The 24,799-nt window shown below is 46.3% G+C and overlaps 1 protein-coding gene and 1 pseudogene across 1 annotated transcript; both read left to right on the top strand.

Annotated features, from left to right (window-relative positions):
- LOC129066082 (CBY1-interacting BAR domain-containing protein 1-like) overlaps positions 1-7,276 on the top strand; it is a 13,989-nt pseudogene extending 6,713 nt beyond the window's left edge.
- On the top strand, positions 193-24,799 carry DCAF4 (DDB1 and CUL4 associated factor 4). The gene is made up of 13 exons (XM_054567331.1): positions 193-296; positions 10,440-10,540; positions 10,965-11,122; positions 11,856-11,938; positions 13,162-13,264; positions 15,165-15,308; positions 16,446-16,495; positions 20,162-20,241; positions 21,519-21,617; positions 21,744-21,841; positions 22,646-22,819; positions 23,187-23,301; positions 24,019-24,799. Exons 3-13 carry the CDS (start codon positions 11,072-11,074, stop codon positions 24,210-24,212), a joined length of 1,191 nt encoding a protein of 396 aa, XP_054423306.1. The 5' UTR covers positions 193-296; positions 10,440-10,540; positions 10,965-11,071; the 3' UTR covers positions 24,213-24,799.

Below are 24,799 nucleotides of genomic sequence, written 5' to 3'. Positions count from 1 at the left end.
TGCGCCCGGCCAAACACGCCTGCGGACACGCGGCCTCTTCGCCAGGCTTGGGCGGAGCCGAACCCCCAATCCCCGCCCTCTCTGTAGGATCCACCCTATTGGCGTGGACAGTCAGAAGCCACGTCCAATGAGAAGAAAGGGGCGGCCGCTACGGCCCTATCCGCTGCGAAAGCACCAGAACGGACGCAACTAACTTGCGGACGCTGCATCTGGGTCTTTCCGGGTCCTTCCAACCAAAGCCACTACTTCGGTCGTTCCTGGGCCGGAGGGGGAGTCGGAAAGGACCCTCTAATCGAGTAAGTTTTCGCCGGCTGGGGCGACTGTTGGCGTCGGTCCAAGGGCTGCTGCTGCTACCGGCACAGAGCTCGGGGTGGGACGGAGGGGTAGGGGGAAGGGGCGTGGGGGGAAGGGGCGGGGAGGAGCCGAGCACGTGGAACGCCGGCCTGATCGTGGCGTGGGTGGGAAGCTGGTCCGGCAAGCTCCGGGTGTGCGGGATTCGTGAGTACAAGGAGCCCGGTTTGTCCTGTTCGGTCGGTTCTGCAGCCGCAGACATAAGGGGAGGGGGGCCCTGAGTGTCGCCTCTCAGTGTCTGACGCGAAGGCGGGTATTTTGTAAACCCCGATGCTGAAGGTCCACCCAACACTTGCCAGTGACTGGACTGTGGGCCTTTGGCGGTTTCCCAGAAAGTTTAGGTTGTGGCTGGCTTTTTCTGGCAGATCAGCATAACAGCTGATGCAGGTTGAGCGCTTATAGAGTGCTAGAAACTGTGTTAATTGCTTTACGTTAGCTAAGTTTTGAGCGCACCGGCCCTAGATTGTCACTTGCCTAAGGTAACGCACGAAGTAGAGGGCAGTGGAGGCCTGGGTTAGTGTTAGCGGGAAAGCCACCTTTTCCACACTAGTACTTGTGTGTCCAGGAAGCCTCAGGTGTCCCCAGTTTACCCCAGAAACCATGATACCCTCTTCCCCTTGATGGGCGTGGAGTGTTCTACAGAAACTGTGTTGTGAATCAGACAGCAAGAAGAAAACACGTGACAACTTCGTGAAGAAAACAAAATTCCAAAGCTCCAAACTCTAGTGTTAAATAACAGTGAAAATTGTAGGCCAGGGGGTGTCCCGTGGGTCACCAAGCCCAGGGGCCAGACGGGCAGGGGCATAGTATAGTACTTAGCTCTCTCATCCTGTGTCCTCATTTGTAGAATTTATAAAAATAGCCACTCAGGGTGGGCACGGGAATTGCCTTGTAGTAGCCGTTTTTGTATTTGGCTTCAACAACTGGTGGTCTCAGCTTTGCCACGTTACAGCCCAGTCGTCTCTATCGTCTTACTTTTCTTGTTTGACATTGAGGATATTTCTCACTTTAAATATAAAAGTACTGCTGTAGTAATTCTTTTTTTGTTTTTGAGATAATTCACCTTTTGAAAGTGTTTTGTAGTATAGTCGAGATTGTGTGACCATCACATGGTATGTCTTATTCCAGAACATTTTCATCACCCAGAAAGAAACCTGGTGGCCCCGGTGTGTCCCAGGCATCTTGGAGCCATGTTGTTGGGCTCCAGTCCCCAACCCAGTGCTAGGCAGGATGCTGAGGCCCTGATGCCCAGGCTGCTCCCACTTGAGGGCTTGGGTAGAGACTCTTGCTCCAGTTTAATTTCAGCCTCAGGCAAGTTCTGGACCTACCTGTCTGGGCTAGAGCAAGAGGGACCTGAGGCATGCAGGTTCCCGGAAGGACGCTGACTGCAACCCCAAGTGACCCAGCTCAGCCCCCACCCCACAAGCCTCGAGGCCCTTGGGGCCAGGACTTTTTCTGGGCCTGCACTTGAGGGGTTTTTCAGCCAAGCTCAGAATGGTGTCTTGGGCCAGGGGAAGGGCCAGTTTATTCAGGAAACAGTGAGACGTGCAAAACAGAAGCATTTTGGAATGTGGAGCCAAATCTTTGCCGCTCCTGTGCAGAAGCTGCCAGACTGCAAGGCAAAGCCAACTTCCCCGTAAAGGAGACTCATGCGTAGGTCTCTACAGAGACCCCAAACTTGAAGCGGGTCCTGGAAAACTGCTCAAGAGGTTTGCCGAACTTCAGGATTATTCACAAGTGGAGGTTTGAAAGACCTGCAGCCTAAAGAGTTGAACCTTTGAAATACCCTTGGAATCATTGTAAAAATGAAATGGGATGACCTCAAAGCAACATTAATAGTAAGGAATGGAAAAGCCAAGCAGTTAGCTGAATTAGATAGAAAAGACAAGTCAGCAAAATTGAGGGACATGTTATTTCACAAGGGGAACCCAGTTACATAGAGCTACAGTGGATGCTACCCTCTCATCTGGAGGAAACCATTGGCAGTTTTGAAAAGCAGAAAATAAAGGATACAAAGTTTTATTTTCAGAATTTCTCACCGTTGAAATGCTGTTCACAGCAAGGCTTTAAAGGTATACTCTGCTATGTACCAAAATATACAAAAGATTGATGAGAAACAAGATTTAGAGGTTTTCAGAAGCTCTAGGTATCCACCAGAGTATCTGTCTTGCTTAGATAGTGTAAGAACAAATTCAAATTTGCCTTTTCAGAGATCACTGTCAACTAAGAGTGTATTTGGAGCAGGACAGGTGTCCACCTGTAGACTAAGAAAGGATCAACGGCCCTGGATGACGTGGTTCAGTGGATTGAGCCTCAGCCTGCAGACTGAAAGGTTGCCGGCGATTCTGGTCAGGGCACATGCCTCCTTTGTGGGCCATGTCCCCAGTTCAGGGCGTGCAAGAGGCAACCAATTGATGTTTCTCTCACACATCGATGTTTCTCTTCCTTTCTCCCTCCTTTCCCTCTCTCTCTAAAAACAAATAAATAAAATTTTAAAAAAAAGGATCAACAAGCAGAAGATGAAGAGTTAGATGTTAAAGAAGAAGAAAATTTTCCTAAGTACACTTCTTGTTTCCCTTTTCATCTTAAAATTACTCAGAATACAGAATTAATATTACATACCCAGGCATTTCAACCTCCTAGCTAGCGATATGTGATCTTTTTTTATGAGTCTTCCCCCTACTCTTTGGACTTCAGGGTATTCAATATTAATGCACTGTATCTGGCTGGGAGTGTTATTATAGGTAGTAAGTAGATAACAAAAACTATTGGGTTGGTCAAAAAGTCCCTATGGTTTTTTCCATAAAATAAAGGACACATTTTTTCATTTTCACCATAACCTTATTGATTTAGATATTTTGAGTATGTTGGCTCTCTCCCACATGGTATAATGTTGATTGTTCTCAATTAATGTCTTGATTTGATCGCTATCAACTTCAAATGATCTACCTGACTGTGGAGCATCATCCAGCAAGAAATCTCCAGCACAGAATTTCGCAAACCACTTTTGAGACATTTGATCAGTCACAGCAGCTTCTCCATACATTGCACAAATTTTTTCGTGTGTCTTTCAGTTGGATTTTTACCATTCTTGAAATGATAAAGCATAACATGCTGAAAATGTTGCTTAATTTCTTCCATTTCAATATTAAAATGGCTACACAAAAATTCACCAAGTTTGATAATTTTTTTTAATGCAAGCTGATATGACAGCTGTCATGATACAATCTAACAAAATTGTTTCAAATAAAGTTAAAGACAACTAAGCACTACTAGAGCCATCTTACGGAAAAACCCAAAAGAACTTGTGGGCCAACCCCGTAAAAGATCTAATCCCACTTAGCTTCTTATAGGTTTTTTTTTTTTTTATTTTATAAAAGATTTTATTTATTTTTTAGAGAGAGGGGGAAGGAAGGAGGAAGAGAGGGAGAGAAAGAAACATAGATGTGTGAGAGATACATCAGTCGCCCCCAGTGGGGGACCTGGCCGGCAACCCAGGCACATGCCCTTGACTGGGAGTCGAATCAGTGACCTTTAGGTTCACATACTGGCACTCAGTCCACTGAGCCACACCAGCCACGGCAGCTTCTTTTAGGTTGACTCCAGAAAAAGATCTGATCTAGTCATTCTGATTAAATACAAGTTCTATTTCTTGAAACTTTAAGTAAAAGACAAGTCTTCCTTTTTTGAACTTTTACTGAGACAAAGTATCATCAATTGATCTGTGAATTTACCTTTCAAGAGTGTGTAACAAAACAGAATAAAGGAAATATGACACCAGTATGTCTGTGTTTTACAAATGCATAAAACATACGTTTTAGTTTAAATAAAAGTCACATTAACCTGCTTAGGGTTTTAAAACAAAACTGCTATCATATTGAAGCATTATATATAGTACTACAGCTTTTAGAAAGCTAGTGATCTGGTGAAATGTTGCCCAAGAAAACATAAACAAGTACACATGGAATATCATAACTCATTTAAAATTCTATAAAAATTGTACCGAGCTACCACCTAGTTAATAAGATATAACCTTTTTCCTTAGTCACTCTTATTCCTGCAATTATAAAACAGTTTGATCAGCATTTATCAGCTCATTTTGGGAAAACTGGAAAGAACAATTCTTTATAATAGAAAAATGGATTTTCAAGAAGCTTAAAAAGAAAACAGGACTTGTGTACCAGTTAGTCATTCCTCATTCTCTACCTCCTGCCTCCCCACCCCCAACACTCCCTTGTAACACACTGTGCATGTGTCTGGATTTGCCTGTCCTGAAAATTTTGTACACACCGTATCATACAATGTAGTGTCTGACTTCTTTGACTTAGCATATTTCAAGGTTCCTCCATGTTGTATCATGTATCAGTAGTTCATTCTTTTTATGGCCAAATAAAAATGAATGTGCCACATTTTTTATACATTCATCAACTGAAGGAAATATGGGCTGTTTCCACTTTTAGGCAATTATGAATAATGCTGCTATGAATGTTCCTGTCAAAATTTTTGTATTTTGACCATGTGTTTTCATTTCTGCCTATTTTTTCTGGGTCATATGGTAACTATGTTGAACCTTTTGAGGAATTGCAAAACTTTCCAAAGTGCTGAGGGCATTTTATGTTTCCACCAGCAAATCAAGAAATTTGTTACAGAATGTGTGAATTGTTCAGTTAAGTACTATATTCACTAAATTTTTCTTCCTTTTCTTTATATCAAAATAGCCCCAACTCATAGTCATAGGTTGACATGGAAGTGGTTGAGTAAATGCTGAATTCTAGAATGTAGGTTCAGACTTCTGGTGCTTTGATGCTAACAGGTACTCTGCACTCAAAAGTAGAAGTTGGGGGAAAAAAGGGAAATAGATTTGTAATCTATTCACTTGCATTCAGTCCCAGAAGTTTTTTTCTGATTTTGTATGGCATTTGAATGTGATTTTAAAATGTATTCGATAAGATGTCGTCAGTGTCTCCAGTGAATGGAGGAAAAAAATCACCAAGTGTGGAGAAAGCCTGAAACTTACAAAACTGATTCATGGACCATAGTTCAGTCCTTTTAAAAACTAATGTGATTTCCATTGTGAAAACGTGTGATATTTTGAAGATTGAGTGATAGATTCAGGCTATACAAGATTGTTTTAAAAGTACATTTTATTAAGCTATTACAGTTGGCCTATTTTTTTTTCCCCTCCCCTTTATTCCCTCCACCCTGCACTGTGCCCCCCACCCCCCAGCACCATCCACCACAGCTCAGTTCATGTCCGTGGGTTGGACATGTCAGTTCTTTGGCTTCTCTGTTTCCTATACTATTCTTAACCTCCCTCTGTCTATTTTGTACCTACCATTCATGCTGCTTATTCCCTGTACCTTTTCCCACATTCTCCCCCCACACCCTCCCCACTGATAAACCCTCCATGTGATCTCCATTTCTATCATTCTGTTCCTGTTCTTGTTGTTTGCTTTGTTTTTGTTTTTTAGGTTCAGTTGCTGATTGTTGAGTTTGTCGTCATTTTACTGTTCATGGTTTTTGATCTTCTGTTTCTTAGATAAGTTTCTTTAACATTTCATATAATAAGGGCTTAGTGATGATGAACTCCTTTAACTTGACCTTATCTGGGAAGTACTTTATCTGCCCTTACCTTCTAAATGATAGCTTTGCTGGATAGAGTAATCTTGGATATAGGCCCTTACCTTTGACTTTGAATACTTCTTTCCAGCCCCTTCTAGCCTGCAAGATTTCTTTTGAGAGATCAGCTGATAGTGTTATGGGAACTCCTTTGTAGATAACTGTTCCCTTTTCTCTTGCTGCTTTTAAGATTCTCTCCTTATCTTTAATCTTGTGTAATGGAATTATGTGCTTTGGTGTGTGCTTCCTCAGGTCCAATTTCTTTGGGACTCTCTGAACTTCCTGGAAGTCTATTTCCTTTGCCAGATTGTGCAAGTTCTCCTTCATTATTTTTTCCAATAACTTTTCAATTTCTTCATCATCTTCTCCTTCTGGCACCCCTATGATTCGGATGTTGGAATGTTTAAAGCTGTCCCAGAGGTTCCCAAGCTTCTCCTCATTTTTTTGAAGTCTTGTTTCTTCATTCTGTTCTGGTTGAATGTTTATTTCTTCCTTTTGCTCCAAATCATTGATTTGAGTCCCAGTTTCCTTCCCTTGACTGTTGTTTCCCTGTATATTTTTCTTTATTTCACTTTGTATATCCTTCGTTATTTTTCCTCTATTTTCTTAAGAATAGTATAGGCAATGGAGAAGCCGAAGAACTTATACTTACCCATGGACATAAACTAAAGGACGGGAATGCTGGGGGTGGGGGGGGCGGTGCAATAAAGGAGAGAGAAAAAAGGGAGAACTGTAATAGCATAATGAATAAAATATATAAAAATAAAAATTAAATTAGTTTAAATATTAAAAAACAGGAAAAGATACTAGCCTCAACTAAAATTTTGAGCATAAAGTGACTTCTTAAAATTCTACTCTAAAGCAAGCTTACTTAATTATAACATTTAAATCTATACTCCACTTTTTATTTCTCACCGTTCCCCCTCATGAATGGCATATTCCAGCCAAACTGTAATACCCACTGTCTGATGATGCTCTTTGAGCTCTGCTTCTGCTCCTCTCCAACTAGAATGCATCTCCCCTTAACTTCAGTTAATCCTGCAGAGGACCCGACTTCAAATCTCAGCCCTTATCTGTGTTAATCTTTACTAAGTTATTGAACCACTTTCCTCTTTGGTTTTATCCTCTGTAAAATAAAGATAATAATGTCTACGAGGTGTTGGAATGATTAGTTATGATGTGTGAAATGCACATTTAAGTCTGTACAAAAGTTAATTATTCTTAGTATTACTCTCCTATATGGCCCAGCTAGATGGCAGGTGCTCTAAGGACAGGTACTATGTCTTTGTGTATTTGTAGTGCCTAGAGTGTTGAATTTGTCAGATATATTTCTTAAATTGAATAAACACATTATGCAAAAAAAAAAAAAAAAGTGCTTTCATCTCCTTCCTTATTTCAAAGAAAAAAGCATGTGCACAGGCTCCCCTTTAACAGCCAGTATACTTCAGAAGGTAAAAATGCTCTTTAGAAAGCATATGGAGAAGTCATATACTCTGGCCCCCAATTAATTATGTTCACAATTTTCCCTGCTCAATACTAAAATTGTAGGAGAAAGTGTTCATTGTCAACTATTCTCTGCAAGTAGGATGTGTGTTGATTGAAAGAAAAATTATGTGCTGGTAAGGAAAAGAAAGACGACAACCTAAGAGAGTTCTGCGAGGCTCCAACTGTTGTCTTAAATAGTGGGAGTCTATTACTACCTTACACGGTGACCCAGGGAACCGAGGGTAGCAGGTTGTTAGGCCAACTGCAAGGTGAGAGAACTGCAGCCAGAGAAGTGGCTGCAAACACCCTGGATTCTATCAGTGTCTCCACCAGGAGGGCAGCCCTTTGCAGGTGAGGCTTGGTCTGGCAGCGTTGGTGATAACCCAGGTTGGGCCTAGTTCTGAGTGTGAAGGAACTGTCAAGAAGTGAACAGAAGAGAAAAGTGCATGCACACACATGTGCATTCAGTTTTCTTTCTTTTTTTCATCTAGGAGCGGAAATGCATAAAGGCAGCTGGAAAAGTAGAAGACAGGGAAGAAGGAGCCAACGGCAGAACCCTAGGTTCCGACAACACAGTTCAAATGAGAGGCAAGTGCTGTTTTCCAGTGCTGTTCTAGTTCTAGTATTGTCCGGCGCCCTCACAGGGGCCTCGTCAATGCAGGGTCTGAAGTGGGGCCCAACGAAAGTCTGCATTTCTAATAAGCTCCTAGGGGATGTTGCTGCTGCAGGTCGGCCTGCTGGCCACACTTCCGGTAGTGAGGAGACAATGGCCACACTCTCTTCGCAGAGTGACCATGACTTTGGGCCAGAACATTAACCATAGGCTTAGGATTAGACATTATCTGATAAAACTGGAGGGGAGTTGTTTCTCCATTTTGTAGTGTGCCCTCCCCCGTCTTTTTTTTTTCATCCAATTAAAATAGCTTTCTGGAAATGTAATTTCATTAATTCAGTCTAAGCCCTGAGAGAATAGCTCCGTGTGTGTGTGTGTGTGTGTGTGTGTGTGTGTGTGTGTGTATAACAATTTAAATTTAAAAACACAAAGAAATATAAAGAATAACACAGTGAATGCCCTGTACCTACCACCCAGCTTTAAAAATAAAGCCTAGCCCTGGCTGTTGTGGCTCAGTGGATTGAATGCTGGCCTGCGAGTCAAAGGGTCTCTGGTTCAATTCCCAGTCAGGGCACATGCCTGCCTTGCAGGCCAGGTCCCCAGTAGGGGGCATGCCAAAGGCAATCACACATTGATGTTCCTCTCCCTCTTTCTCCTTCCCCTCCGCTCTCTCTAGAAATAAATAAATATTTTTTAAAATGGTGATTCTTTTATAAATAAATAAAGCCTAGTCAATGCTTAGTTGAAATTCGAGTGTAAACATTTTCTACACTCTATGTGTTTTTCTTCATGAAGGAAATATAAGCAGTCTAGTGTCAGAAACAAGATCCACCCCCACCCCATCACCCAATGCCAGGAAAGGACACCACTTCGCAGCTCAGGGCTACTGGCGTGACTCTGGTCATAAGTCTGCACAGCCCCCTCCTCACCAAAGGAGACCTGTATGCCAAACACTCCAGAACCCTTTTTAAAATGAACAGATTTCTAGTTATAAGGTCAGATGATGTCAAATGCCAGGGTGCTTCTCTAGAACAGATTAACCCAAACAGTAACAAAAGCATCAGAATGCTGTGAAAAGAACAAAGGCTTTCGAGTTAAGAGGTCTGAGTTTGACACCCTGCTTTTTCCTACAGGCAAGTTAGTTAATCATTCAGAGTTACTCTTGTACAATACTTCCCTTGTGACGTTCTCAATAATGTATATAAAGCCCCTCATGGGCTGCCTGGCTCTGATCAGACCCTCCGTGCGTGGTGGACCTCGTGAAATGCAAAATAAAATACCACTCTAAGCCTAAGTCCCAGACTTGACCAATGTTGTAGATCAGGACGGTGCCCAGTGTTTGTTTTGGAAGGAGAACCATGGATACATTTTGGGTCCCAGGCCTTCCCATAAGAGCACAAGGTGTAGTAAAATGTGGTCAGCTTTGGCAGAGTTGCGTGGAAACACACTGGACAGCTACCTTCTGGGCTCCTTGTGGAAAGAATGGAGCAGCAGTTTTTGAACTAGCAGTCCTTGGACTAGAAACATAGGCATTTGTCATGACACTTAATCCCGTGCTCCTGCTGCTGATCACAGATGAGCTGCCTCAGGAAGCTCTGGGCCATAAAAAGGGAGAATAAATTTTCCCTGAAATCATGTATAGTTAGTATTTATAGACAAAAGAGAAAGTTCTTTTATTCCTTCAACCTAGTTTCACAGTTCGTACTCTTTTTGGTGTGGGGACAGAGGGGAAGTTCTTGATTCTAAATAGGATTTTATCAGGATTCTAAAATTAGGTCTTTTGCTATATCATTATATCCTTTAGCTTATAATTGCTATAAAAGCTGCTTGTGGCTTTGCAAAATGAGTGTTTAAACCATGGTTCTATCCCAGTATTACTGAGCAAATCACCTCTGTGCCCTGAACCCCAGTTTCTCCATTTGTAAGGTTGGGCAGCCAAGTACAGTTTAAACTCTTTGTACTGCTGAATGCAATAAGGAATGAAATTCACCTGACCTTGTAACTGCTGCTGAGCTGACAAATGAGTCCAGCTGGTAGAATTCTTACTGGCAAAGATTTCTGTTGTCCTTTTCATCTGGAAAATTCCACAAGACTTCACAAAATGCTCAAGTGAGGAGATAAGAAAAAGGTATTACTATGGCATGCATCTCCTTAACGATGAGGAACAAAACCTGCACCAATAGGTATCTTTGCAGTAGATAAATGACTTTTAAGGAAAAGCGAGGTTAGTGCTCCCCAAGTAATCAAAGGCCAGAGGGTCGGGGTGAAGGCTGTGGAACTGCCTGGCCTGCCCCCTGCCAGCACCCCACAGTCACAGAATGACTGGGTCTCAAGCCCATGACTTCAGGTTACCATAACTGTGTGTCAACAGGTGTGACACTGGGGCACAGCAAAGCCCGCCCGATTCTGACCACAGCGACGAGGAGGTCCCATCGACCTCATCCGGCACAGCTGCCAGTTCCTCTGTGCCAGGTAAGGCAGTCTGCTGGACGGGACTCCCCTGGCCCTGCCTCCAGGGAGGGATGAAACCTGGTCCTGCCTCGTCAGCCGGTTACGTCTGTTCTGGCTGCCCTTCCACTGCAGCCTGGTGTGTCTTCACATGCGTGTGGATATACTCCACGTGTGCCTCCAGCTCATTCTGGGCTTAGAGGAAATTTTGCGAGTGGATGGAAACACTAAAGGGAGGAGCTGGATACGTCAGGAACTGTGATCCTGAGGCAAACAGCTCCCCCCAGGACCGAACTGGGCCCAGGATGGTGACTGAAAATGTTAGCTCACCTCCTGCTCCTTAGAAAAGACAGACAGCCTTGAGGGGCAGTGGACAGGCCACTGGGCTCCTTTCTCTGTGGGTCAGGTCACAGTGTTTTAAGTGGGATTTTATTTCTTTTGACTAAAGATCTACCAGGGTATTACTTTGACCCTGAAAAGAATCGGTACTTCCGCTTGCTCCCCGGACACAACAACTGCAACCCCCTCACAAAGGAGAGCATCCAGCAGAAGGAAATGGAGCACAAAAGACTGCGGCTGCTGGAGGAAGAGGACAAGCAGAGAAAGGTGGGCTCCCCCTCCCGGGGCTGCCCTGGTCCCTGCACGCCCGCCAGCCTCCATCCACTGCCGAAAGCAAGTGCCAGTTAAACGCCCCGGTGACGCTCAGCTTAGTGCACTTCAGGGAGCGTGGCGCAGAATTTTCCCTCACAGGAACCTGATGAAGATAATAAGCCCAAGCGAGCAATCTCCTCCCACTCTACTTTTCCCTGTGTGCAAAGTTTCATCAGTGATTCCAACATTTTGTCCTTCCCTGGGAGAATCTTGAAAAGCAGCATGATAGTGTTCCAGTATCTGTATATTTTAAATGGAAAACTAGGGTATATGGTTTGGATGTGAGGGTTTCTTGTATCCCTTCTGGGTATTAGATGCCAGGACATTTTGATGGATGTGGGGCAACAGAATTTAAAATCCGGGCCGTGGGGTCACCATAGGTCAAATGGAAAGCATGATGCAGACAGGAGTGTCCAGGGCCATCCCCACACTCACTAGGTTGGTGGCTGCTTCTCCAAGAAAATAGAAAATTGACTTGGGGGGCTTGGACAGGAGCTCTGAGCAGACCTTCCAGCTTATACATTCTTTCTTGTGGTGTGCTTTTCCTCTTGCCAAGGAGACTGTTAGATTTATATGCATATAACTTCTGCCAACTTAGTACCTGTTTCTTCATTGCATCCTATGGAACTAAAGATATCCTCTGTTATTTCACAGCATAAAACCACTGAATCTTTTTTTCCCCCCCCAGAAAATAACCAGGATGGGATTTAATGCCTATTCCTTGCTACAAAAAAGCAAGCTGGGTTTTCTCAGTGTCCCCAGTTACTGCCGGTAAGTCAGTGCCTCGTTATGTTTTCTTCGTGAGTGTTCTTTTTCTATTTTTTATTCCCATGGTCCAAGAATCCAATTAGGAGACCGCAGAGCTGCTTTGTGAGGAGCCTTCACAATGGAGGGGCTGCTTCTCCCCGCCTGCCTCTGCTGCTGAAATCAGCGCTGAGAGAGTCGGTTTCCCTCTAGAGCCAGGGGGAGAATCCTGCAGGAGGCCAGGGAGAGCGGACAAGGGACCTAGGCAGAGAATTTGGCAGAAATTTCTCAGGATGTTTCCTCCGTTACTCGTAAATCATGTTTAGTAGCAGGTCTCGTAACTTCAATCCTGTGAGATTTCTGCCGCCTTTTCTCCTTACCTAATAAGTTGTCACCAAAAAAGGAACATTAAATAGATGTATGTATACTAAACTTTTATCTAAATACTTGTGGTTCCTGATATAATTTTAACGAAAACCCTGTGAGATAGGTCGATACTTCCCCCAGTTTCTAGAAGAAGAGACTGAGGCTCAGAGTGGAGTAATTTTCCTCAGGGGAAAGCTGGAAAGAGTGGGATCTGTCTGGCTCCGATGCCTGCCTCCTAACCCCTGTGTCTGCTGCCCCCCACTGTGTGGGCAGGTGAAGAAACAACAGGAGTTTGGGTGGCTTGTAGGGGACACAGCTCTCTTATCTCGGATCAGGGCCACCTCCATGTGGGCCAGCCGTACAGGGGGTCGGAGCCAGGGCAGGAAGGAACATGCCTCTCCTTTATTTCCCTAAAGAGTTAAAAGATCTGGTTGAAAAGACCTGTTCTTCACCCTAAAACACACTTTGCCCCTAGTGGAGAGGTAGCATGATGTGGAGAGGGAAGGGGCGGTAAGATGGGCGGCCACGTGCCTGGGCTCTTCCCATCGGCCGTGTGCCTTCGGCAGGTTTCAATTCACAGACGACACCTTTCGGTCTCATGAGAAAGAATTGTACTAGATGATCTAGAAATGTATTCCTGTAGTTCTGACTTTCCTTGACGCTCTTAATGGGCCACCTGTTTCTTTGCTTTAGTTTTCCTAAGAGTTCTAAAATTGAATTTATTTGGGGTCTCGCTTTTTTCCATTGCTGAGAAATAGTATGGAGAGAACCAACTAGGGGAGGTGGTCTTCAGGGCACGGGGCGGGGCAGTACCCCTGGACCTTCCTCATGGGCCCCTGGGGATGGTGCCCATGCCCTCCCTGCCCTCTCTTTCCCCTCTGCAGTTTAGCCCACGAGCTGCGAGTGAGCTGCATGCAGAGGAAAAAGGTTCAGATTCACAGTTCGGATCCCTCCGCTTTGGCAAGCGACCGATTTAACCTCATACTGGTGAGTGGGAGGGAGCTGTGCATGGTGCCGAGGGTGTCGCTGCCACCCACGACACTTCATGCCCTAGCATCAGCTCCCGTCTAGGCCGGCTGTGTAGATGCCAGTTGGTAAAAGCAAGTGTCCGCTAGGTTTTTAATAGTTTTAACAAGCACCTACTCGCTACCCATTGGCAGGTGCCAAGGTGGCAGGGCAGGCCATGGTGGCCATTGTTACCCTACTACAGTTCTGTCATTTGACATGAGAGCTAGGGCCCTCCTCGCATTGATAGAATTACCGCAAAGTAACTTTTCCTTGGGTGCGATGGAAAGACATCAAAAGGGTACACAGAGGATCGGGAGCTTGTATTCTTTCCTGTGCTGGGCAGGATTGGGTGGCCAGGCCTGGAGCTCCAGTGTCCTCAGCAGCTACAGCATGTTATGCCCTTGCTTGCCGTCCTTGCCTGAGGAACAGGGCCCTCTAGGCCTGTGACCCAGGGCCTGCACATGCAACTTCCATGACACTATTTGCAGGGAGCAGAAAGCCTTCTCTGCTTGAGGTTAGACCCAGGCTGGAAGGCAGGGCCAACTGCTTGAGTCCAGGGACCAGGGAAATGGTGGCAGAGAGTCCACTGGAAACGGAAGGAGCCAACTGCTCAGCCAGACTGGGGCTCGAGGCCACAGTAGAGTATGGCCTGACCAGCAAGCCCTGTCCTACTTGGAGGCCTAGGGAAAGCCAAGGAGAGTGAGAGAGACTGAAAACAGGGCCTCGGCCTGACCATCTGCTCACAGGATGGAGGGCTGAAGCTACAGAGCTGACCCTTGACATCTTGCCCCAGGAGACCTCGACTAGCAGAGCCCTTCCTTATAAGGGGTGTTAGTGGCCAGGACTCACACCTCTCCTGTGGCTTTACCCCCCATATCTGTTTGGAGATTGAGTCTGACCTGAATACTTTCTTGCAGTCGGTTCCCCTCAGGAGCCCCTTCCTTGAGGTTCTTCATAAACTAGGTGGAGGTGAGGTGTTCCTGGGGTTTTTGGTAAATGGGGGCAGAGTTCACTCTGCATGTGCTGATTCGTATACCCTGAGTGCCCTAGGCCTCACACATTGTCTCATACAAGCTGTGAGCTGGCCCTTGGAAGACACTCCCCACCCCCCAGGGTTACCCTGACTGGCTGGTTGGCGTGATCAGGCGGCTGGGAAGGGTGGTTTGCCACCAGGATCAGTTTTTCAGATCTGACTCTAGTCACTGGTAATGATTTTTCAGGAACATAACTTTTCTCCCTGGCACACTTGCAAAGTGAGTGTAGTTTCACCAGCTAAATATAGATAAAAACAGGGGAGTATATATAGTTTTTCCTCTGAAATATGTATTAACCACATTTTTTAAATGAAAAAAAAATCTTAAAATAACCCACATCCCAGTGCAGTCTTTTCTATTATAATTTTTTTTTCGGCGTAATACCTTTTTTTTTTTTACTTGGTGGCGGTCCTGGTGCCTGCGTATTGGGAATACAATGTTATACGCTCCTTTTACCTCTTGACACTTTTAACTGTCCACGTTGCTGTGTGGCTTTCATGGTGGCCACATGCTCTGTCACCACGTGTCTCATCTGAACAGCTCCTCTCTGTGGACATTAGGACTCTTCCAAACTCAGTTCTGAGGGTGGTGACTGTGCAGACGTCAAGACTTCCTGGCCACACTCCCTCTCAGTGCCATCCTCATCCCTGCTCCTGCACTGTGAGACCAGGCGCCCGTTAGCTTTGCCCCGCGATGACTACTCCAAGTTGGGGCAAGTTAGGGGTCATCTCCCTGCTTCCTGGATGGGCGCGCGCACCTGGTGAAAGCGCAGAGCACGGGGGCTGTCAGAGACAGGCAGATGCCTTAGGCTGGGGGGTCACCTACAATCCACTGCACCCTTCCAGGCAGATACCAACAGTGACCGGCTCTTCACAGTGAATGATGTCAAAGTTGGAGGCTCCAAGTATGGCGTCATCAGCCTGCGCGGCCTGAAGACCCCCACCCTCAGGGTGCACATGCACGAGAACCTCTACTTCACCAACCGGAAGGTACTCTGCCCTCCCCTGTAGTCCTGCAGCCCGCTTTGCCTTTGCGCCCAGGGGCACTGCAGTGGTCGACCAGATTCAGAGGTGGGGAGGGAACTTTGAAGAAGGCAGAACTGTTTTCCCAAGGGAGAAATGCAGTTTTAGACCCTGAGAACCCATAGAGGCAGAGAGGGGCCTCAGAGATTTCTTGTCTTGGAAGAGAAAGGACTCTAGATGTGGAGAGGCTTGGAGTAGTGCTTCTCTAACTGCTAGTAAGGCCTTTCCCCTCAGGAGGATTGAGTTGACTTGAAGGAGCCCACGCCAAGGACATTGTTCCTGGGAGGTGGGCTACAGTAGCCTGGGTGGAGGGTCCTCCGAGTGCATCAGGACCCTGTGTCAGCCACTCAGCCAGCCTGTGGCTGACACTGAGGTTCACATAGATAGGAGGAGCTTAACATCTAAGGGGTAACTTTTATTTGTTTGTTTGTTTATTTATTTATTTAAAAAGATGTTATTTTATTTTTAGAGGGAGGGGAAAGGAGGGAGAGAGAAACATCGAATCGCTGCCTCTCACAGGCCCCCAACCAGGGACCTAGCCCACACCCCAAGCATGTGCCCTGACCAGGACTCGAACCTGTGACCTTTCAGTTTGTGGGATGGTGCTCAACCCACTGAGCCACACCAGTCAGGGCCTAAGGGGCAACTTTTAAATTGCGGTGGGGTGACAGCTGCATCTGTAAGAAGCTGTGACTTTCGGTTCTGTTGGGATATGAGCCCCAAGATAGATACAGGCTGAAAGCGGTTTCTGGGTGAAATGAGATACAGTATCCTTTCAGAGTCAGGTTTGTTCCCTGCCATTGAAGAGAAGTCAGCCTTGCCCTGGAGGTTATACCAGATGTCTCACTATGAGGGCCATGCTGATAATGAAGGACTATAAGGCCTGGAGGCTGCTTCCTCCCTTTCCCACTTTAAGGCTCTGTGCTAGGGCAGGAAGCTTCCCTGTTCTCAGAATGCTTGTTCCAGCCCCTTTTTAAGGAGCAAGACCTGAAGAAGTCACATGTCTACCCCACAAGTTATTCCACGAGAAAACATTTGTCTGTTTCTCTCCATGAGTTGGCAGTCAGACCAATCTTTCCATCTTGCTGTGTGCTTCCTCACCAGGTAAACTCTGTGTGCTGGGCCTCGCTGAATCACTTGGATTCTCACATTCTGTATCTTTTGGCAGACGAAGAGGTTTGGTGGGTGGCCCACGCCCTGTTGTGCATGGACATCTATGGGATTTGTGAAGTGGCATTTTAGTAGTCAAAGGTCTGGGCCATTCTGCACATACTCTCACTCTTTTAGAAAGAACAGTGCACTTAGGTAGCAAACAGGGATTCCCATGCCGCTCAGAGAAGTAGTTGAGGTCCTGGGGTGACTTTGAGGTCATTGTGTGCCACACACTGTTCTGGAACTTGAGAGCTAGTGTTTTAGCAGAGGAGTGAAGCTGAAAGGAGCAGTAAAATCTTGGGAACAACCTCAAATCAGGGAAAACTCCTGAAGGAGAGGTAGGAGTCGAGCTGTAGGGGTCCCAGGGTGAACTTCCTGGGGGAGAGGGAGGGCAGGCACCAGAGAAAAGGGGTTCCTTGGCATGGGACACGGGTCTGTGGGCTCTGACCTAAGGTCCCTGCCAGAGATGGCCTTCGCCAGAGCACTCTTCATTCTAGTCTCTGCCTTCCCAGCGGGCCACTGGGGCTTTTTTGCTAGGAGCACAGCAGTACAGTGTCAGGCTAGCCGGGCCCTTCTTCTGGGGTCCCTGGGCCCCTTGATGCACAGGACAGCTGTCCATCATGTGCTTCAGGGAAGAATATTGTTTGACCCAAAGCCACATGTTTCCAAGTCTTGGTTTGTTTCCATAATAAATGAGTTCTTAAAACCATGACTACTGGTACCAGCACCTACTTCATGAGTTGTCATGAGGTTGACAGTTAGTATCTGTGAGTGCACTTAGCACAGTGCTTGACATGTTATGGGTCCCCAACAAATGATGGCTGAATCACAACCTGTTTTTCAAATTTATTCCATAGCACTCTGTTTCAAAGGGGCTCAAAACCTAAATTATAGATCTCGTTATAAATTTCACATAAGACAAAACTGTGTATTTGGTAAATTGAAAGTTTTATGTGACTTTCTTTTGGGGTCCTTTGGGGTGATGGGACCATTTGTTACTGTGAATGTGTTACCAGAGGACAGAAGAAACCAAGCCTTGAAAGAGAGAAAACAATAACCTCACTGTCATTTTTTATTTTCAAACAGTATGGTATTTTTCTTTCTTTCCTTTTTTAATTGACTTTTTTTGAGAGAGAGTAAGGAAAAGAGATCAACATTGATTTGTTCCACTTATTTATCCATTCATTGCTAGATTCTTTTATGTGCCCTGGCCCAAGATCAAGCCTGCAACCTTAATGCACTGGGACAATGCTCTAACCAACTGAGCTAGCGTGCCAGGGCTAAAACAGTGTTTTTTCATGATCCTGAGGGCTGAGGAGAAGATAGAAATCCGTATAATAAGGTTTGAAGAGTATGAAGAGTATGGTCTTTTGTAGCTTATCAGCGGCTTGCCCTCTGGTGGTCATTTCAGGTAATCTTCAGGCTTTTGTGCACCTGCTGCTTCTGCTGAAAGAACATGGAACTTTCTCCTTTTACCAAAACGGTACCTGTTCAGACCTGCATTCTGCATTTTTCCCCAAAGAGTGGTGGAAGGTCAGACTGAATTCTTTTCTACACTTACTGGACTCTTTGTTAACCTATGGCCTGTTAAAGGATTAAAACTACAAGTATCTGAAGTTTGGCTGTAACCTGGGCTTCAGCCACAGTAATTGAAAGTGGCCACGTGTGTAAGGACTTCCTCCCCACATCCTCGCCCTCTGTTCTAGAGATATTTATCATGGGGCTTACCATCCAAGGCAACATGACATGCACACATGCCACAGACTGTCAAGAAATGTTGCCTGATTGCTTTGCAAATATTTACATTTTTTGATGAGGGGTGTGTGTGTGTTCATTACATCAACATCTTTTGAGCATATACAGTCCCTGTGCAAAGTTACGGAGATGGGCAGCTCAACAGGGGATTAGCCTGTGTGTGCAGCGGCGTCTGCGGGCAGCTGGAGACAAGAGGGATGCAGGGATCGGGGCAGCCTTCCTGGAGGTGATCCCCACACGGGAAGGAGGGGTAGGGTTCCATCAGAAGAAGGAATCAAGAGAGAGAATGACACATCGGGCGGTAGTGCTTGGAATCCATGATGTCTCTGGCTAAGTAGGGCTTTGTGAGACTGAATCCTCGGGGAGGTGAGACGCCCATGGAAGATTGTGGTCCTGGAGTCCGGTCTTACACAGGCTGGCAGGGGTCGGGCCTCAGGCAGAAGGCTGCTGCAGGACTGAGCGGGCTGTGCAGGAGGAGGGGGTGATGAGCAAGGGTGGAGCGGAGGCACAAGGCCAAGAGGCTTGGGGTCAGGTGACCTAGGCCACGGAATGTTCGTGACGGGAAAAAGTCCGAGGACGGTGCTCCAAGAGAGGTGGTGGTGTGGAGACCACAGAGTGTGTACTTAGAAATTGCGCTGCATGACACAGGACAGGATTGGAGAGTGCTCATCAGATTTAGAAACTATGACTCGTTGGAGACCTTGGGGAGAAACTGACTGGAAGGGTGTCATAGCTGCACTTCAGTGGGCTGACTAGAGAGAGAAAGACAAGGAGTGGGGATAAACATAGGTTCCTGTAGAGAGAAGTTTGGCTGTGAAGGGAAAGGGAGAGGAACCAGATGAGCCAGAAGACAGTGCAACAGAAAGGTAGGCAAAGAATATACAGACAATTCAAAAAGGAAACTCAAATGACTATAATCAGATGAATCAGTACACCGAGTTGTAGTCAGGGAAATGCGAATTTAAATAATGAGGTGTCACTTTATGCTCATTCAGATAAGCACACATTTTCAAAGTCTGACAGTGCCAAGATTGGGCAGATTTGGAGAATGGGGAGCGCTGCTGGTAGAAGTGAATGATACAACCACTTTAGGTTGAAGATGTAGGAACCTTAAAACCCCACGGTGCCATCTGAGGGACAGACAGCTGAGCAGAGTTTCCAGACTGCCGGTCATTGCCTGTCCGGGGCCATCAAGTCAATTTGTGAGCAGCATTTTAAACGTGAAATAGACTAGAAAATATCAAGAGTTTCATACTTAGGGCGAATATTTTATAAAACTTTTCAACTGTGCATATATATATCACGTTGTTGTGCACAATCAAATTCTGGCCCTGGGTTTAAGAAGCACTGCCTTAGAAGAGCCTCCCACACATAGGAATGGGAGACGGGAAGACACTCATTCCAGCAGCAGAGCAATAAGGAAGGAAAAGCCACCTAAGTGCCTAGCCTCAGAAGACGGATAAATAAATTGTGCTGTATTTATACAAAGAATGGCGTAAATGAAGGAACTGGGACTACAGACATCGGCACAGATGCATCTAGAAGACAATGGAGATTGAAAACTTGTAGAAGATATGCTCTGTGATGTCATTTAGATGTTTTTAGAACGTTAACCATTCTTTATATTGCTCATGGACAAATATGTTGTGGGAATGTAACATGGCCTAGAATAGTGATTTTTTTCTGGGTGATGGAGAAGGGAGAATTGGGTTGGGGAGGGATCAAAGAAGGCTCTTAACTGTATCTGTGACATTTTTTTCCTTTAAAAAAACCCCTGAAACTAAATACGGAAAATGTAAATGTGTTAAGTCTGGCTTTATGGGAGTTATTTTTGTAATTTTTTGAAGGGCACTAATGCCCATTCTCCTCCCAGAGGAGAGCTTGTACTTGACTGTCCTTAACAGCTTTTCCAGGCTCTGCCTCATGGGAATCGCCGAGACTCCAGGCTGTGCCACCCTGCTCCCAGCGTCACTGTTCGTCAATAGTCATCCAGGTACTGGGTCCTTTTTATGGGGGGTAATAAGAGGGTGCTGTGACAGAGGTCTCTGTCCTCTGCCTCCCGGAAGCTGGAGCCAGCACCCCCACCGTAAGCTCCTCGGCGAAGGCTTGGACACGAGGGGTGGGAGCCAGAGGCTCTGTGCACCCGTCAGAGCTCGCAGGGTGGGGACAGTCAGCAGAAGCACCTGTGGGGGCTCCGTCAAGCTGACCCATGATTTGTACTAGAAGCATGTGCATCTTTACATGTTCCCTCCTTTCGGGTCATTTTGGGAGCCAGTACAGTTAAGAGTGTGTGCAACCAATGCAGGAAATCAAAATATTTCTTTGAGATGCCTGCACAGATCATGCACACAAGTGACCAGCCGGTGCTATCAGGGATACGTACATTCTCTCCGGCTAAAGGCAGTTCAGAATTCCGGGCTGCTTCCTGGCAACATTCTGGATATTAAGTTTCCCGTCTTTCAGAGAATTAGGATCAATTAGACAAGGGTCAGGCTTCTTAAGAGTACAGGCTTCAGGCAGACCTGGCACGAATCCCAACCTGAACAGATTGCCTAACCTCTGTGAAGATAATACCTCCCCCATCAGGTTACATGGAGGATTAAATGAGGTCATGGACGCTTAGTCTGGTGCCTGGCATTTCATTGTACAGTTAGTTTATGAATTAAGTATTATCACCAATTTACAGATGAGGAAACTGAGGCAAAGGGAAGGTCGGCTAATGTGTGGTGGTAGAAGTCAGGATAGCGGTTCCTTTGGGGAGAGAGTAATTGGGAGAGTACTGAAAAATTCTGTTTCTTAATCTGGGTGGTGGCTGTATTTATTTTGTGATAACTCATTAAACTGTACACTTACAATTTTGCCCTCCATGTATGTTTTATCAATAAAAGTTTATTTTTTAGAATGTTTTGCTTGAGGTTACACATCTAATAGTGTGATCTGGGACTGAAGCCCTCTTATCTTTGACACCACACTGCCTCCCTGATAGCTATTAATATTTTGAATACTTCTACTGGGATGTCAGGAAAGATTTATATATTCACTCTCAGAATGACCACTTTTCAACCAGAGATCCCAGCTGAGCGCCTGGGTTTTTGCTACCATAAAACCCAGAAGGGAGCCATGGTATAGAATGCACCCCCCACCCTGCACCACCCTCCCGCAGCTACTCCTGGAGGTTTCCCAAGTCTGGTGGTGGCTGGCCTGGCAGCGCGAAGGCAAGGTCCCTGTCCCTGCGGGGCAGCCATGCTTTACAGTTGCTGCTTCTTTCAGCAGGAGACCGCCCTGGCATGCTCTGCAGTTTCCGGATCCCTGGCGCCTGGTCCTGTGCGTGGTCCATGAACATCCAGGCCAACAACTGCTTTAGTACAGGTGACCTGTGCCCGCCACCCCAGGTTCTCAGAGTAAAGGATTATCAGACCTTCAATCCCTTTGTCCAGCAGTCCCTTTCCCAAGACTACAAGTGACACTTGTCTCTCCCCCTCATCTCTGTGTCAGGCTTGTCTCGGTGGGTCCTGGTGACCAACGTGGTGACGGGACACCGGCTGTCATTTGGGACCAGCAGTGACGTTTTGGCCCAGCAGTTTGCTGTCATGGTAGGTTGGATTGGGAAGGCAATAGAAAGTTTCCCAAGAGTGGAAATTTTGCTGTATTGAAATTGGATTCCCGTGTAGCATTTAGTCCTCCTCCCTCTTTTACAGGGGAAAACAAGGGCATCAGAAAAGATTAACAGGTTACTTGAATATGTCTGCACTGAGTGAAAGGTGGCTGATCCAGAAAGGCCTTGTTAAACTGACTTTAAATAGTTTCCTGTTTAAATGAGCTGTTAGCAACTCTTAAGTAGTACTTGAATTAGCCAGTATGACAAGCAGTTTTTTTAATGTATAAATTAAGTCCCAATTCATAGCACTTTTTAAGTCTCATACACAGCTTTCCAGTTACATATTTTATCAATTTAAAAATCAAAATTCTAGTCATTAATACATTTCAAAGACGTCCCACAGAAAAGTGCCACCTCTCTTTAAAAATGTGGACAAGGCAGCGTGCCGACCTGTTTCCAGCAGTCTGCACAAAGTTCATCAGTTCGGGTTTCTTTGGCCATTCTCCCTCTCTGTTTGGAACTGCGTCTTCCCTGGACCTCTGGTCTCTCCTACTCCATACTCCTCACTCCAGCTTCCCACGAACAATCTTGGTGGAGATAGGGCACCACCACTTGGGCTTCGGAGTGAGGTGTAAGGGGCCAGGACAGCCAGTAGGGAGGACCCTGGGGACACATCGGGCCCAGTTCTTTTTCCCTTTCATAGGGAACCCTTCCAACTCCACTGAGACTCAAACTGCCCCAGGAGGGCTGGGATAGGGGGACCTTAGAGGGAGGTACCAAGCTGTGTCTCTTTCCACAGACTCCTTTGCTGTTTAATGGCTGTCGCTCCGGGGAGATCTTTGCCATTGATATGCGTTGTCGAAACCAGGGCAAGAACTGGAAGGCCACCCGCCTGTTCCACGACTCAGCAGTGACATCTGTGCAAATCCTCCAAGAGGAGCAATGCCTGATGGCATCCGACATGGCTGGCACGGTAGGGGAGCACTGACTTTCTGAAGCCCCCAGAGCGGGTGGCCCAGAGGTCTGTCCGGTGGAGGGGCTCTGCAGAAGAGACCCTCGTGCCAGAGAGCAGCACAGAAGGGCAGCTAGAGTGCAGGCAAGTGGTGAGCTGTGCAGGGCAGCTGCCGTTCTGCCCACTGGGAGCCCAGTCTGGTGTAGACAGCCGTGAAGCTGGTTCTGGTGCCGTCGATGGACTCCAGGCCTCAGGCATTAGAGGCTTAGCTTTTCCTAACCTGAAGTGGTCCTTGGAGTGTGCCTTACCCTCTCTGGCTTCCGAGCCCGGGGTTCACCAGTGTACCTGCGGGACCCTCCTTAATGGCCCCTTGTGCTTCTACCCACAGATCAAGCTGTGGGACCTGAGGACCACCAAGTGTGTAAAGCAGTACGAAGGGCACGTGAATGAGTACGCGCTCCTGCCCCTGCACGTGCACGAAGAAGAAGGAATTGTGGTGGCAGGTACCTGGGGCAGGGAAAAGTGTAATCATCAAATTCTATCCCTTAGGGCCCCAGCATCTTCAGCAGCTGAGGGAGAAATTACTCCAAAACAGAATAAATGATCATAGGTTGTTGGGGTTGGGGAGACTAGATGGGACATGGAGTTGGACATTAGTAAGCAGCAGTTTAAAGATTTTATTTATTTTTAGAGAAAGGGAATGGAGGGAGAGAAACATTGATGTGCGAGAGATACATCAGTTGGTTGCCTCTTGCACTCCCCCAACTGGGGACCTGGCCCGCAACCGAGGCATGTGCCCTGACTGGGAATTGAACCAGTGACCCTTCGGTTCACAGGCTGGCACACAGTCCACTGAGCCACACCAGCCAGGGCGGTAAGCAGCAGTTTAAACACCTGCCAGCTGGACATGATTTGAGTGATAGGCAAGTTAGGTGCAATAAAACACAGCATCTCGGGAGACCTGGTCATAGGGTTTACATCCATTTATGGGTCAGCATTCAGTGTGACCATGTTCCTTTGTGCAACTTTCTGTCAAAAAGCTCAGGCTCCCTGTTCTTTGTATTTGCATTTCCACCAGAGCATGCTAAGAGACATTCAGGTCACTGTAAAGAAACTGATGGCTGGTCCCTTTAACACCATTCCTGTGGATCCATGTCCACATGTACACAAGCTCTCTGTGTTCTCTCACTAACCTGCCACACGTCTCCCCTCTCTCTCAGTGGGCCAGGACTGCTACACAAGAATCTGGAGCCTCCATGATGCCCAGCTGCTCAGAACCATACCCTCCCCACACCCCACCTCCAGGACCAACATTCCCAGTGTGGCCTTCTCTTCTCGGCTTGGGGGCTTCCGGGGAGCGCCGGGGCTGCTCATGGCAGTCCAGCAGGACCTTTACTGTTTCTCCTACAGCTAATTCTGTAGGGAGCAGCCTGGAGGACTGTGGATTTGACTTACGGGAGTAAAGAGTAGCCATACTTCTGCCATAATTGCTGCTTCCAGTGAAGGCGTTTTAAATGGATGCTCTGTGTACACAGACCCCGTCCATCCAGCTGCTGGGAAGAAAGGAGGTGCTATGTGTTGTGTGGAGACACTTTACTAAAGTTATTTCAGTTAAGCTGTGGGCTCAGAGAGCTTCAAAGTCCTTTTCATAAAAGGTACCTATTTCCTTTTGTTGAATTCCTTAGAATAGTCCCTTCCCCCCTTTTATAAAACAATACTTTTTCTAAGGGATGAAGGTTGGAAATAACTAAATTAAAGGGTTTTTTTACCAAAGCCCTTTCAAGAAGCCAAATGGTGAGGCTGGTACAGTGGTCAGTCTACAGAGACATGCATCTATACTTGAGAAAGCCAGCAGGAGAGAAGAGGAAGAGGGAAGTCATTTCTCTAGTTTCTAGGGAAAGATTTAAGGCTGGAGTTTGGAATCATCAAACGAGCCTTCTCACACTCAGTATCAGGAGATCTTTGGGATTCTCCTTTCATTATCATTCATAGGCATTGGAC

Source organism: Pteronotus mesoamericanus, unplaced genomic scaffold, assembly GCF_021234165.1.
Source record: "Pteronotus mesoamericanus isolate MK-2021 breed Mesoamerican mustached bat unplaced genomic scaffold, CSHL_Meso_final contig_182, whole genome shotgun sequence".
NCBI lineage: Eukaryota > Metazoa > Chordata > Mammalia > Chiroptera > Mormoopidae > Pteronotus > Pteronotus mesoamericanus.
This window is presented reverse-complemented; position numbering and strand designations above follow the sequence as displayed.

Coding starts and splice junctions, on each gene's coding strand:
- DCAF4 (XM_054567331.1), top strand. CDS start 11,072: ATGGAGCACAAAAGACTGCGGCTGCTGGAGGAAGAGGACAAGCAGAGA. Junction 16,496..20,161: donor CACTTGGATTCTCACATTCT/GTATCTTTTGGC, acceptor CAGCTTTTCCAG/GCTCTGCCTCATGGGAATCG. Junction 21,842..22,645: donor CCCAGCAGTTTGCTGTCATG/GTAGGTTGGATT, acceptor CTCTTTCCACAG/ACTCCTTTGCTGTTTAATGG.